At 42.2% G+C, this 16,153-nt stretch overlaps 1 protein-coding gene across 1 annotated transcript in view; it reads left to right on the top strand.

Annotated features, from left to right (window-relative positions):
- The first annotated feature begins 734 nt into the window (after positions 1-734).
- The window catches only part of clmpb (CXADR like membrane protein b), a 124,811-nt gene continuing 109,392 nt past the window's right edge, over positions 735-16,153 (top strand). Inside the window, exon 1 of the mRNA XM_036585480.1 lies at positions 735-1,329. Coding sequence (XP_036441373.1) covers positions 1,299-1,329 — 31 coding nt within the window. The 5' untranslated portion in view covers positions 735-1,298. The remainder of the gene's footprint in view (positions 1,330-16,153) is intronic.

Genomic DNA, 16,153 nt, shown 5'->3' with positions numbered 1-16,153 from the left:
GTACTGAGCTTCTGATTAAAGGGGAATTTCACCAGTTTTTCAAGAATTCTACATAATTAAATGTTTGAGATGTAAACAAAGTCATTCAGAGTGGTTTGATTTGGAATACTCCTGTACAGTGGTGGTGATAGGAACCAAACATCCACCTCTAAAATCTCCCTCATATAAAGTTTTAATGGTTATGAATATACTCCCTGATGCCAAACATGTTGTTTATAATAGTTTTCTGAGTTTTAGCTTAAAATGCATTTTAATCCTTTCATGGTGGAAGGATACAAGAAGGATGTTCTAAAGGCAAAATAGTCCCTAAAGCAAACTTTAGATTTTCCACTATTTTACCATCATCAGCATCACGTTACATATAAAAACTCAGGGCAGCAGGTTCACTGGTGGTTTTGGACAGTAAATAAAACGGCTATATTTGTGTTGTTGACATTGTGACCCCTGGTTCCTATCAGCACCACTGTAAAGAAATCTGAGCCTGTATGTTTCTCCACGAATGAACCACTTCACAGCAAACCTCTCTGAATGACTTCTGTTTGCATCTCAATTCAGAAATGTTGCAAATTTGGTGGAGTTCCCCTTTAAGCCAGGATAAAGAGTTTCTTCGAACGTCTCGTGTCACCTGACGGTCCGGACTACCTGAACCTGAATCCTCCTTGAATCACAGGACTGCAGTCATTGGTCTGCAGCCCGAGGCTCGCATTATGTCATGACGTACGACGTAAAGTAAACGGCGCGTGCTGTGCAGCTCTGCGCTCTGCTCCGCTCTTTTCTTTAAGCGGCGACCCGCGTGCGTCCTACACAGCGGACTCTCCGGACTCTAGAGGTCTCCATCCTCCGGTATTCACTCCCTCTCGGGCATTCTTGTGCATCGCACGCGGACATCACCTACACACGCGAGCCAGAGGAGAACGCGCCGCTGTGGCGGGAACCCGAGACCCAGAAACTTCGATCCCCGAGCTCCTTCGACCTTCTCAGCCCAGCCGAGCCCAGCCGAGTCGGTCCGTATGGAGACGTGGCGGCTCTCGCGCCTCCACTCCGTCTATAGCGCGTAGCTATGCGGCGCTCGCGCGCGCCTCGTGCATCTCCGTCGCCCCGTTTGATGTCATTTCTTTGTTGTCTTTGTTGAACTGAACGCCGGTTCCCCCTTTTTTTTGGGAGGGTGCTGCTGGCGCGCGCGCGCCTGAGTGAGTGAGTGTGTTTGTGACTCGCGTGAACTCAGACGGAGCCGGAGCGCGCCGGTTCCACCTCGAGCCCTCCTCAAGGAGCCTTCACCTCCTCCAGCGCGCGCCGTGATGTCCGCCCTGGTCCGGTCCCTGTTTCTCGGTAAGTGAAGTGACTGAGTTCCGCTGTTAATCATGCAGTTTTTTTGGGGTGGGGGGGGACACGTTTCGGCGCGTGCAAAGCCCGGCAGCACAAAAAATGCAAGTAAGCCTCATTTTGGAGTAACAGAATACACCAGATTTAAGGTGGAGAGCCCGTCTCTTTCTGGCGCGTGCAAAGCATTCTAGACATAAGACACATGAAACACCTCTGTGCAACTTGACCAGACACATATGTCACGTGCTGGATGTTCTGGATGATGTGCACGAGTTGCATCGGGTTTAGAGAGGTGCGAATGGGTCGCGTGCTTTTATTGTGTGCCTTTCCCGTTTATCTCTGCATTGCACGGTTTTGGAGTCTCGTGCGGTGTCGTTGTCCCGGATCCCTCCACACCCATGCGAGTCGAGGGGGCTTGCAAAACTGTAGCTGAACACTGGACGCTGCATGCCTTTGTGTGTGGAAGCTGCCCTATACAGAAATATGACACATGGCAATATAATATATTTGTCATATATTAAGATATGGAATTCCTTTATATCCAACTTATATTTGAAAACACTTGTCCAGTATTTGAAATTGTCCAATATTTCAGGCATATATCCACATATATGTACACCATATTTAATAATATATGATAAACATTAATATATAGAAAGCATATATTACTCATATGTTGGCTTCATGTTATACTATATGGTTTTGTTTATCTTCTCATTATATTATCCTGATGAAGTGGAAATTAGTGTAATAGAGACATAACTAAATCCGAAATACACCCACGTTATAAGCTGTGCAGTAACAGCATTAAAACATGACATTAATGAAGATGTTGTTCCCTGACAAATTAAAATATTTTAATATTTAAAAGCACTGATAACCATAGTGACAAATAAAACTGCACTGGTATGTATTCATCCATGCATCAGACATGCATGTATGATTGATTGTTATATATGCATATATGTTCAATGTTTGATACATATGTGCACAACACTACTTATATGTCTATATATGCCTATATATCAGATTTCCATATGAGGCGAAGGCGGCAAACAAACAAAGAAAAGCTTTGAGCGTGCTCAGCTTTTGTTCGGCTTGATTGGCATTGTTGCGTCTTCAGTTTAGCCCTTGATTAACTAGCTTTTTGTTTGTTTTTGGTTGCCCTCCATTTAAAAAGACTGAAGACGTGCCAAGCCTCTCTGTCTACCCTGAGGAAAATATGCATTTATGTAAATATGTGTAGGATTTTCTGAACAGTATTGGTGGCTTTGTGAAGTGACCGCTGGGTCGAGGGTGCACAAGGATGTAACGTCAGGCTGTGCACGCGCCCGTAAACCGTAAACCCCGTTGGCGAGGTTGCAGCGAGGAGCTCGAGGAGGCTGGTGGCTGGTGGTGCCTCCATTGCATGCATTTTTTTATACATCTTTGAATGCATATTGTGTTAATAGTGTTAATAGTGTTAATAGGAGGTTGTTGTTATGCATAATGCGCCAGCAAAACTTTGCCCACTAATGTTGTTTGGGTTGCTGAAGCTATGCATACTCAGCTTAGGACCTCTTGAGGGTCTTGTGCAGCTGAAATGAGTGGCACATTAAAATTCCGCTTGCACACTGTGTGTGTGTGTGTGTGTGTGTGTGTGTGTGTGGCGCGGCGTATGTCGAGAAGGTCAGCCCTGCTCTAGCACCTCTCTGACTGTCGGAGTCGATCTGAATGATAACAGGAATGAAAAGGAATTTGATCTAGTTTAACTCACACTCTGTTGTTTAATGTGGTTGTGCTGAGTGGCCAGCTTGTGGGGCATTGGCTGGGGTGGGGGGGGGGTCGCTGGGTGTTCCGTATGTTGATGCATGGGTGGGTTCAGTTGGAACAGCTTTTTAATTGGCGTCACGGCAGTCAGTGTGAGCAACAGTGTTTTTTTGTCGAGTGTTCTTGATCTTTTTGTCTACACTGTTATAGATGGTTATTTAAGGGTTCTTTAGTAAAGGAATGGTTCTGTCATGCTTAAATCGTTCTTTGCCTGGTGAATATGGTTCTACATAGAACATAGAATAGAGCATAGAGTGTTCACTGTCCAGTGCAGTCTACTGAAGGCCTCCTTCAGTGCTAACGTTACTTCCAGAATTGCTGCATCACTGCTGTACACCTTACTTAAGACTTGACATGCTTCAGTGATAAACAAATTCACTGTGGCAGTACCTGGTAATAACTTTATGAAGAGAGCCATGAGCTGAACTCTCCATTTGGAAGCTGTATTTGAGAGGGCTACTGTTGTAGCTATAGCACGGTCATGGCTACAGTCCATCTTTGGCCTTTAGCCTACATCAACCTTATCCCCTAGTTTTTTTTTGTGCTGCAAAATAGAGTTGAAAATAAACACACAAATAAATTAGCAAAGGAATACTGCATCATGATTAAGGCTGGGCGATACTGAAATTTCAATATTGTGATATTTTCCAAATCTATATCATAGTGTCATAGTTTCAGAGGATATTTAAGTTACCATTTAAAAAAGTCAGCATTGATAAAGTAATTGCGCCCATTCTTCCTGAGTGTTATTAATGCTAAACGAATATCTTACAAACCAGACACAGCTCGTTTTGACTGGCTTCTTCTGTTCAGAATATGTGATGTCACCCAGCCCTAGTCTTGATCATCTTTGACATGTTAGGCCTATGGTTGTGTGCAAAAGTTTGAACACCATGGGTCATGTGACATATATTTTATTGATTTTCAAAGTGGAAAATAAATAAACACAATTTTCTGCTCATTTTTAAGATATCGCTGCTGTCGGAACAAAACCTTGTATCTCCATTTTTGTCGTTTTTCAGTTTTTCACATAATTTGAAAATGCGTTTCACCCTATACTATGTGTAAATTTCATGATAAAATTACTTGGACAAAAATCTGGTTCCATTGATTTACATTAAAAGTAAGGTTTTTTTTTCTTCTCCTGTAAAGTTACCATTTTGGAGATACAAGGTCTTGTTCCGACAGCAGCGATATTTATTTATTTATTTATTTATTTATTTATTTATTTAAATAGTTAATTATTACATTTTCTGCAAGTTCAGCATGGGGGGAATACAAATAGTATATAAAGTGCTAAAACTGTTTTTTGACAGGGCGCATTTTCTATTTCTTTCTTTCTTTCTTTATTTATTTATTTATCTGCAAATTTGTTCATTCATTTAATTATTAATTTGTTTAAGCTCAACATGGGGGGGATACAAAAAGTATATAATGCGCCAAAACTGTTTTTTGACAGGTGGTCACATTTTCTGTTCATTTATTTATGTATTTATTTACTCGCTTACTTACTTACTTGTTTATTTCTTCTAGCATGTTAAATTCACCAAGTAAACAGTAATTGTGCATTAAAATGTGCAGACGTGTGTCCTCTGTAGAAGATGTGTTATTTTCACTTGGAAAACCAACAAAATGCCACTTGGCAAGGGGCACCCAAACTTTTGCATGCGACAATAATAAACCTTTTTTTTGTAGGGGGATAGAGTTGAAAATAAATAGCCCACATATATATTATTAAAATACTACATTAGTCTAAAACACTATATTGGGTAGACTATATTAATAAGCATGACACTATTTATTTTCTAATTATTTATTTGTTTTTCCACCCTATCTTAGTCATTTGGGCTACGTCAAGCAGATCCCCTCATAAAACAAAGTGATAAACCTAATCCCTCTTTTTTTTTTGCTTTGTACTAGAGGAATAGAGATTGAATAAAATAAAAACATAAACGAAAGTTAGTAAGCAAATGAATCATTTGTCTTTTAGGCTTCATCATAACAAGCAAATAAATAATGTGTCATTTAGGCTTTTCCACCAGTACGAAAAGCAGTGATAAAGCCGTTTTTTTTAATATCCGAATGTATGTCTCAGTATAATGAAATGAGTCTTGCCTCTGCGTTTAGCTTAATGTCCCGAGATACGGAAACCATGTTCATTTCTGCCCGTGGCTTATTGTGATGTGTCGTAATGGCGGTCGTGTCATTATGGCTATAATTAATCTTGGTCTACTGTACTCTGCGGGTGCCTGTGTGAAAGAAGCTGAAGGCTGAGTCGATGCTGTATTTGCGGCGAGCTCCAGAGGCTTGGTCGTGACCCTGTTAAAGCACATCCACCCGAGCAGGGTCGTTCATGTGTTGGGGAAAAAACGTGTAAGTATGCATTTGTTTTCGTGAATAATGGAAATTGGTACGTGGGATAAAGAGGAGGTTTAAGAAAACGGGATGAAGAGGAAGTAGCCCTAAGAGCTTTCTGCTATAATTAATTGAATCAATAGTCTGTAATAGATGCAATTTCCTTTTGATTTGATTCTAGTCTTTAAGATGCATACGGTTGCTTTAATTCAGTTCCACTGTGGAAAGCAGGACCATTGTGCGGTCAGGAATATTACCCGGAGCGTTCTACTCCAATTGCAAACTTCTTAATCTAAACCAGAGTGCTGTGTGGAAATCAAGCGAACCTATATGCGATGATGAACGACCTTCTCCTGCGCTCTAACAGGGTGCCTGCCTATGAATGAGTAATGTTAAATGACTGTCCGGGCAGTAATAACAGATTGTAATTCACTTGTCAGCGCCGTAATGGATCGGTAATGAAACACCTTTTCGCCCAAAAGTCATGTGATCTCTTCGCTCTCCTGCTGCCTCGGTTTAACCAAGTCTCTCCGAACAGAAAAGTTTAGGTCACCCAACAACACGCACCCTCAGAAAGCAGCTGCCGTTACACATTAGCTGCTTGAGTCAGGGTGACTGGTAGCAACGCGCGGTTGGTTAAAGAAATGCAGATTCTGGTCCTGCGCTATATTTAGCTGCTAACCGGCGGCAGAAAGAATATCTCAGAAATGTGGAGATGACAGGACGTCGCACACCCAGAGGTTATGAAGTGACATCCCGATGTGTTTGTCCCTGAATCACTGCGATATGCACACACAGACATGCACACACCACGTCAAGTTATTCAAAGGGTGACTTGTCACCCGCGTTTAAACAAGAAATCTGAGATGGGAAACATCAAAACGTCTTAACGTTGCCTCGGTTCCATAGATCTTTATTAAGTTCACCTTGACTGGTTTCTACTGCAAGGACAGATCTGCCTATCTGTCTGTATATCTGTATGCCTGTCTGCCTCTTTGGCACCCCTGGTCAAATGACGTTTTGTTGATTTTCTAAGTGACCATGCAAGTTAGTACGTCTTCTATGGAGAAGACAGTTCTGCACATTTTAAAGCACAGTTACTGTTTGCTGAATTTCATGTAAAACAATACATAAAATGTGCAGAAGATGAGGGACTTGGCATTTTTAAGTTTGTTCCCTGTAGAGAATGTGTTGAATTATTTTTACTTAGAAAAATCAACAAAACATGTAATTTGACCAGGGGTTTTGATGCTTGTATTCAGTGATATCTATCTATCTATCTATCTATCTATCTATCTATAGCCTGCTTATTTAGTTGGCATGAGTAGTTACAGTTCAGTAAGTGCCTTTGAAGTATTTTTCAAAATGAACACAATTCAGTCACTGAAATTGTAGAGAAAAAACATTCATATTTCTTTACAGTGGTAAATATATCGATTTTATCTGTGATTCGAAATGAAATGACCAGTGAAGCTACACATATCTCAAGTTTATGTATGGTCAGTAATGGTAAAACAGTTATAAATCTGAAAAAAATGTTGGCTTTAAGGGACTGTTTTGTCATACAGTGCCCTGAATGTACCTTTTTCCCACTTACTGGTATTTTACAAATATATTTTAGGCTGAAAACTTTCAAAACTATGAACTATTTTTCTGCATGATTCAATCACTGAGTTGTTAACAAAGTCATTTTGAGTTTTTATATGCAAAGTCGACAATGATAAGAACCATCCATTGGAAGGTTCTTCAGGGAAACAATTGTTTCCTACGTGTCTCTGCTTTTGTTTTTTTGAGCGTAGCTGAGAATTTTCTCCATGAGGGTTGGATGGAGCTTTGTTTACTGACTCTGAAATGTTTGGTTGGAAATTGTAAATAACGTGCGCGTTTTCTCGAGTTGGCTCGAACGTCTGGCTTAGAAGTTACTCGGACATTCCTGAGGTTTCCCATGAGGTCTGTGCCTGGATGAAGCATGCAAAGGCCATGTAACTGAGAACCTTGGAACAGGGTTCTAGGATATTTTTGACCTTTTGTATTCTAATGAATGTACCAGGTAAACTGATCCAGTGCTGCTGATATGCTTCATATATGCTTGACCTTTCTTTTACACACATCAGCGCTCTGGTGGGAAGATCACTTGTATCAGTGTCTCTCAATGACGGACAGTCTCGGTGTCAATGCAGTGTATTGCTGGCGTCTATATGATGGGCAGGTTGTCTGAAGCTTTAATTAGCCTGGTGCTGCGCTACGTAGAACTGTTGCGCTCTGAAGGACGGAGGTGTCAGTCATCCTTTGCTGGCAATTTAAGGCGACTTCAGTTTAAAGGCTGTATTTGAATCCAAAACCTTGTCCACAGCGATCATGCCAGAAGAGTTCATGTGCACAGTTTGAATAGATGAGCAGATGGACTGGGATTTCTGAAAATCTGCTTTATAACAATGTCTATTGTGGGACAAAACAATACACTATACAGATAAATTTGAAATGAATTGAATGTGCACTGATGTGACAGGGCTGGTGTTTCTGTAAACACTCTTCGGCTTTCTTTTTGTGTAGGAGGGTTATTTCAGCAGTGCAGATGCTTCTGATAAACAGTTTATCTTTATTAAGAGACAGTATAAATAGTATTGTGAAAGAAGGAGATGTTGAAAATGTTTTCACGTTGCGCTCTCTGCTCCACTGGCGCAGTAACTTCATTAAGAATCCAAGTATATTTGTAATACCAGAGATCTCTGCGGTCAGACTGAAGGACGTTCAAGTGAGTGAAATTTGTTTTCGGCTTTCTAGGCTTTTCAAACAGTTAATATTTTATTTCTCTGAACTGCTCTTGCATATTGTTAGACGTTAAATAAATATTAAATATAATTTCCCCCAACCAGAAATGGTCCCTATTATCGTCATTATGAGCAGAAATCCTTTATATGTTTGTACAAAGGCAAATGAATAAAGTATGCACTCTATGACTGAGAAATACCAAAGACATCCAAAGTAAACTAGAGTCAGTGTTTGAGTTGCTTTCGAAGCTATAAATCTTTGTTTTTTTCCAGCCCCTGACTGGCTAAATTACTCCCAGATCACTTTGTTGCAGACGAACAGGAACTGCCTATTTTCTTTCACGGCTAACCTTTGACAGATGCTCGCGAATGGTTCAGGTTCACCATAACTCGTACCAGATGTGTCACATGCTCTCAATGAAGCAAGCTGAGCTTTCTTTCATAAGTTCTTGGTCATGCATGGAAAACCCCACCTCCACCACCCCATCCGCCCCTTGATGCAACACGAATTTCCAGGTTTCTAAAGTAGCCTGCACCATTGCCAAGCCCTCCAGGATTGGCTAATCGCCTCTGCCATGCCAGTCTGCAAGCGAAAGCGAGTCGGATTTCTGCATTATTTGTCGCAGTAAATAACCATGAAAGTCAATGGGGCAGGAACAATTACTAAGCCTTTTTTTTTTCCTCAATGGCGTCCAGTTCCTGGAAACCTCTAGCGCCTTGCCCGAAGCCTTCAGCGAATGTAAACAGTTTGATGAGGGTCTTCACAGAAGCGCTGAGATTTGCACGAAGACAAACAGCGACTCGAGGCAACGTCCATAAACCACAGGCTGATCATGACATGTTTACCATGATGTGTTCCAGCCTGGCTTTTATCTTTGGCCAGATGGTTCGCACAGAACAGTCAACAGAGTTTAGGCCCGAGTACCTGGTGAAATCAGTGCCCCACAGTAGTCACATTGCTTATCGAGTAAACAAGATCAGTGAAGTTCCCACTAGCTATTCTGGTTAACATTGAGTGGAACCCTTCTTGAAAGTGAGTCTGCTTTACATATTTAGGATGAATGAATGCTGCCATTCTGCTCACTCGCGTTGTGCTTTCAGGCAGGCAGGCAGGCAGGCAGGCAAGCACGCTACCAAGTCTTCATCTGGTTGGGAACAGGCAGACAGGGAGGAGGCTGGCACGCATGTCTATTCACGGCTCCGGCAGCTTTTGATCTGCTCTCCCTCTTTGGAAATCAGGTGTATTTCTGGTTCCCTCTGAAGGTAGAGTGATTTGCCTGTACAGGAAGGGGAGAACAGAGCACAAAGAGATTGAAAAGGAACGATAACGGAATAGGCATCCGCTGTTGGGAAAGTATACTATCTTGTCAGATCCAAGCAGCTCGTATGTAGCTCATGGATACAAAGCACATGAGAGGCTAAGGATTTGCATTTCTGTTTTGGAGACAGATGCTCTTTTTTTGAGGTAGAAGGGCACGTAAGATTTGGCAGTAGTGCTGTTTGGCGGTTGCAATGCCCCGAGAATGCTGAGAGGTTTCCCTGTCACCTGAGCCTCCTACCGGCCCAGCGTGGGGTTATCACACTGTCACGAGATGATGGATCATCACTGTAATTGCACCTTCACACAGCAGACGTCTTTACAGAGGGTGACTTGGCGCAAAACTGTTTATTCAGCAGTGTTTCCCTGAGGTAAGGCATAAACGCTTTTCAGAGTAAGACATTGTTAATGTCGTCCAAACGCACATGGAGACCATTTCTACCTCGTTCTAGCTTTCTCGTATTTCTCTTTGCGTTACACGCGAGAGGCCTCATCTGCCTACGAGGATATCAAGCCCAGATGGTCTTGTTGTTTGGCTGTTCAGTGTTTTCCTAGAAGAGGCACGGAGTGACTCAAAGCCAGGTATTCTGTCACAACAAGAGCACTGGTTCAGCCTAAGGCCCCGAGACCGACTCTGAGCAAGCTTGTTTTCTCTCGCACCGGGATGTCTGTAATGCATCAGAGGAGTCTTTGTTTTCCTTCAGTGCTAGTTGAATTGAGTAGCATGAATTGATTACACGTAGATAAATATCGTTTCTGCCATTTTTCAACATGAAGGCGTCCCCGTGGAGATGTCTTTTGTTTTCTTCTCTTTCCTTTACTCCCTGTTCTGGGAGTGCAAGACCCTGGATAGGAGGGGAAACATTTGTCTGTTTAGACACCTGCTGCACCATTCAATTTGAAACAGTCTATTAACTCCACTGGCAGTCCACTCCATTAGGTGTTTTGATCCTGCACACTCTGTTGTTTCCCTCCATTTGCTGCACTGTCCAGCCGAAGCAGCCCCACTCTAGAGATTATCCTCATCTAGGGACATGCCCCAGTGCTCATCCTGTAGTCATCCACTCCTTTACTGGCTCCAATTCCTTGTCTTGGCCTTGGAGACAGCCTAAATTAGGATATGCTGAAATTGTAACCTACGGAAACTATAGAAACGATATTGCAATACCAACCCTACCTTGAGATTTAGGCGAGGTAATGATTCAGCGTAGCCTTGAGCTAAGCCAGTATGATTTTGTTCAACCCAATTCAGTTCCAAAGTTAGCTTACTAGTGTACCCAGAGTAGCAGTCTTGCAGTTTAATGTGACATAAGCCATAATGGTTGTTGTCTGATTTGGTCTATGATGATTCTTCTCTCATTTAAGTTCCCTTAATGGCTCTTTATGCATTTTTAATGCCTAGGAGCTTCATTATTACTTGTTATTTCTTGTGTTGGCCTGTGCCTAAGAGCTTTTTTGCTCATCAGAGTTTAATAACTGAAATTCTGAGATGCATGTTAAGTGTGATATCTAGCACCCACGTTAAGCTCTTCCGGTTTTATCTGGCTTGGCTAAAGAATGGCTTAATTATGAAACTCCAGTGACAGACATTTGTCGTATTCATACCAGAGGAAAACAGTGTAAATCAGGGTATCGCTGATTGATTGCAAAGCTGCTTGCAATTAACTCTGTAACGTGGCTGATTACACCAATCCACAGCACGTCAGCTTAACGGAGTGTCGCAACCTTTAAACCAGCCGTCCGCTGCAAATGCTTGCTGGAAGTAGTTTGTTTGCATAAAAGATTAAGCCTCTCACTCAGGTGTTTTTGCCATCACGAAAAAAGCCTTTTTTCCTCTGTTTTTTTTTTCCCTCCCACTCTGCACTCTGGAAACCGTTCCAGAACAGATGGCACCACCACCTTTGTTTTTTACGAGTCGTTAGACTTGACTTGTTGATGAAATGGAGACTTTCCGCCACCCTTCCCATGCAGATGTGTATCTTTATGGTTTAATGTATCATCCGTGTTGCTGCATGCACCTCTGCTGCCTCCATTAAATTTTTACCTTACGAGGGAGCGGAGACAGCTGGGATGCTGGAGGGTCCAGCATGTGAGCTCCCGATACGGGTGGCACACAGCGGCATCGCAAAGAGGAGGACAAACCCAAGGCCTTTTGGTTGTTATCTTGCATGACTGAAACACACAGGCTCTGGCCTTGAGACTGTGCGGCGGGGGCCTAGCGAGTCCTAGCAGGCGTACGGCACCTCTGGGAAAAGAAGCACATTAATTCCGTCCTCTTCCCAAGTTCCGAGCTAGCAGCCGTGTTTGGCGCAGATGCTGCCTTTCTCCCAGTAGACACTCCATTGTTTAGTCATAAGCCTTTCCCTCTATGTTCCTTGCTGGCTTCATTGCCTCATCCTTCATACAGAATTACTGTCTCTGTAAAACCTTGAGAAGGCAGAGCCAGCAAACGCATGCCATTCGTGGTGTGCTTTTGAAAGGTATGTTTTGGGAGTTAACATATCCTAAAAGTCCAAGGAACTCAACAAGTTTCAGTAAGAATGCTCTGCTTTTTAGAGCTGAAGTGCTTATGGTTTTCTGTTATCCTCTTGGGGGGGGCGTTTTGTCGCTTTGTCAAGAAGCGATTAGCATGCCGTCCTTAATTTTCTGCCATATTTCACAAGTGGTTTGCACTTGAAATTGGAAAAGCATACATAATTCTGCTCTCCCTGTCATATTCAGAGGGAAAGGGATAGGGAGTGTTCATATTTGGCATGACTCGCTGTCTTTGTTCCAAGGTTGCTTTGGATGAGAAACTGGCTAAATCTGCAGAATGAAGCTTTCAGAGCTATTAATTTGTGGAATTGGACTGCCCAAACCTTAAGCCACACTTTTAAAAACTACAGTGCACTTTGTCACTGCTGAGGCTTGTTGATATATTATCTTTGCATCTCCCATAATATTTATTTTCTGAGCTATGCATAGAATAATATATTTGAGGCAGTGCACAACATGGAGTTAGCCTAGGCCTTGAAAACAATCCTACCTCCTTGCTGGTTGTTAAGAAGCAAACACCTGCGGACGCCAAAAGGGCAGCCACTTCCGTAGCAGGTTGACCTTTCTTCTCTGATGCTCTTCTGACGTTGAACGATGTGGAGGTTTCGGCTATTCGCTAGCTTTGCGCTAATGAGGCAATTAAGCCCATCCTAGTGTGGTGCAGAGGGACTGGTGGGGGGAGAGAGAGACAGAGGCTGCTGTCTCAGCAAACAGCAGCCCTGAGTGGCCGCCGAATGGCCTCTGAATACATAAGAGGGTTTCTGCTGGGTGCCACACGCTGTCAGCCGTTCCCTCTTTGCACTCGCATGAGCCTAGCTAGCTGCACTAGCTGCGGGCTGGAGCATACTCGCTGACCCCCTAGTCGCCTGGGCTATTATGGCTAATCTAATGTAGCACATTTGGCAGGTTCTCCTTTTCATTAGAGCTGATAGATGTGTTATAGTGAAGCCATTTGCAGTGAATGGTGCAGTGCGTCTGGCTGAAGTGGTTAGCTATATGGACCGAGCCTTGGAGGCAGAATGGATTACGGACAGTAAGTTCACTAATTTAACAAGATATGGCCCTCTAGGAAACTCCAACTAGGTCATAATCAGAATATTTGATAACATTTTATTTGAATAGTCAGTGTTTTGCAAATGATTGTGTATAATTTTAGTTAAAAAAAAATATTGATATTGCGTTCACATGTCCTTAGACCCAAAGTTTATTCATTCTAACAGTTAAGCCCAGCAACTTAAATCCTTGACTAGCCATCACTTGGCAGTGGGCATGGTGACCTTAGGCTCATGTGTGCCTGCTCCAGAGCATCCCATTCTGTTGCTCAGTGCTTTTCTATGGAGATTATACAAGCTGTGTAGTCACAACTGAACGCCTGTGTCGTTAATCGATGCAACAACAGATTTTTTTTTCAAATTTTAAGTGTAAATTTTACTTGTACTCCAAATTTTTGCTAGTTATTTGAAATTCGCTCTTTATGCAGTTCCATTTTAGTCAATTTAAATTCCTGTTTTGGTTTAACCCCATTCTCAGTTGCCATAAAAAAGTCATCTTTGTATGTTTTGAAGGTCTTTTTTATTTGATTTGTATAATAGTCTTTTATTTGATAGCTAAATTAATTTCCATTCCACTGGTGGAATTGCCGGTAGCGGACCTGTAGAAAGAGGTTCATTTCTCAATGTTACGTTGGTGACGTTTGAGGTTAGTCATTTTATTGTGGACCAGAATATTCCAAAAGCACTAAATAGACACTAAATAACTGTACTTCAGTACTTGAGTTATTCTTCCATTGATGGGACCTAAAGCAGTGGAGCTACTCATTGGCCTGCTGTGGGCATATTCGCACTGCCCACTCCTGCTGAGCTTCACGGTCTATTCTGGTCTTACTTGGACGGTTTAGCAGTGCTTTACTACTTTCTCTGAAGGCTGTCCTTGGGCTTGTGTACTTGGCCATTCATGAGCATCTGACCCAGGTAAAATCAGAGCAGAGGCTGCTGAAGAGATTCAGCTCAGCTGCGAGTGTTTACTACATCCCCATTCTCCTCCGTCATTGATTTATTCATACGGCAGCTAGGCCTCGCCACACTTCAGAGACCAGCCTTAGCCACAGGTAAACGCTAGCATCTTGTGCGTCAATTGGACAACAGAAATGGGATTTTTGTGTTGCTTGCATGCCGACTCCCCTCTGGAGGGAAGCCTCTCTCATGTTCTACCATGTTTTTCCTCTGGCAAACAAACCAAGGTGAGACCAAGGGAGTGAGAGCAATGCAGCTATTATATATATAAGAGAGAGAGAGAGAGAGAGAGAGAGAAATGGAATCACGTCAGTTGTTTACAGAGCAACCAAAGTTCAGAAATGGGACTATCTATAAAAAGGGTCATCTGGCCCAATTAAATTAGAGTGACATCAATTAGGGCACTTTCTCCGCTAGCAGCCTGACTCACTGCGGTGTCACCCGAGAAAGGGGAGCGCATTAGGGGCGGCAGGCTAATGTGTTTAAGGCAGGCACAATTAAGAGGAGCGTGCCGCCCCGATAACGACAGGCTTAGAGCTGCTCAAAAGGGATTAGTGAGCGTAGCTGCCTGTCTTCAAACGCTGGGACTTATCCAGAGGTTTCCTGCTTCATTTCTTGAGGTAACGAGTGGCTGATGTGCCTCAGGTAGGTGGTGGGAACAGGTCTCATTAGCTGCACACAGGTGTGGCATGTACAGTTGGAAGATGGGACGATGAGACAGGAGATCTAGAAAGAATCCCAGGAAGGCTGAACACTCACACTGCAGGTAAAAGTGGCTTAAATTTGATCTTCATATGCAACCCAGAATTTTATTTATTTATTTTTTTGGCACGTTGGCTCTTGTTGCGTATGGTCAGATCTAACCGTGAAATGAGCACGTGCAAATTTCCCAGGCGGTTTTGTTGTTTGTCATATTTCATCTTTGGCTGTTGATTTGTCTGAGCAATCAGGCTCACGTCTGGTAGAAGTGGGTGTAAATGTGTGTGTTATGGTTTAACAACCTGGAAAAAAGTGCGTGATTTGCGGTTAACTAACCAAAACTATCATCAGTATCATCTATAATGCCAATAATAACAATAAAAATAGAAAATAACAATAATATTAATGATGAATGCACATGGCAATCCAGTACAAAAGTGGATGTAGTCATTTTACTTGCACACTGGTATAAACAAATTACACTGTCCTTATGTTTTATACCACTGACTCCGCCCACAAAATAAACAATATAAAACAGAGAAATAATCATACTACACGATCACATCATTCTACCGTCTTAAAAAATGAAAAAAAAATTGTTTTTAGCTGTAATTTTACTAGTATAATGGTAAATGCTGCTCAACCTCTAACTCGTTTTATTGGCTCCCTACCAGCAGAATTAAGGAGTATGTAAATCATATGTAAATGAGGTACGTTTAGGCTTGCACTTGATTTCACGCACTGAAGCTGATTTGCCATTTGCGCCCAAATCTTTGCTTGTTTTCACGTCATATGAAAGTTTCGTGAGTCGGACGCAGTAGTCCGGACATCAAAGGTGGTCACTCTTTTTATGACATTTTGGTGAATCTGTGAATCAATGAATCTGATGTTTTCAGTTCTGATCTTTTAATATTGTTGCTGTCCAAAGAAAAACAAAGATCTTTTAACTTTACAGGAGAGGGCAGAAACATTAGCTTTCAGTGTAAGTCAGGGTGAAGAGATTCTATTTCATATCATTTTGGAGCATGTGATTGGTCCATCCATCACAAAATTATGTCACAATGTAAAGGACAGTTGCTGTGTTCATTTTATGTAAAAATAAATAAATACATAAAAAAGTGGATACTTTTCAGTCCGTCCAGCTCTGTCTTCTTATTTAGTGCGTGGGGGAACAGACTCTTTATGGCAACGTCATCCAAATGGCTCTCACCATGGTTACGCTTAGCATCTTTCGTTTTCAGAGATCGAGCAAGACAAGTGTGGGCGATGTAAACAAGCATGACTCTTTTATAGTGAGAAAATCAAACTAACAGCTATTCCAAATCACGTTT

The sequence above is a fragment of the Colossoma macropomum genome, unplaced genomic scaffold (assembly GCF_904425465.1).
Source record: "Colossoma macropomum unplaced genomic scaffold, Colossoma_macropomum, whole genome shotgun sequence".
Taxonomy (NCBI): domain Eukaryota; kingdom Metazoa; phylum Chordata; class Actinopteri; order Characiformes; family Serrasalmidae; genus Colossoma; species Colossoma macropomum.
This window is presented reverse-complemented; position numbering and strand designations above follow the sequence as displayed.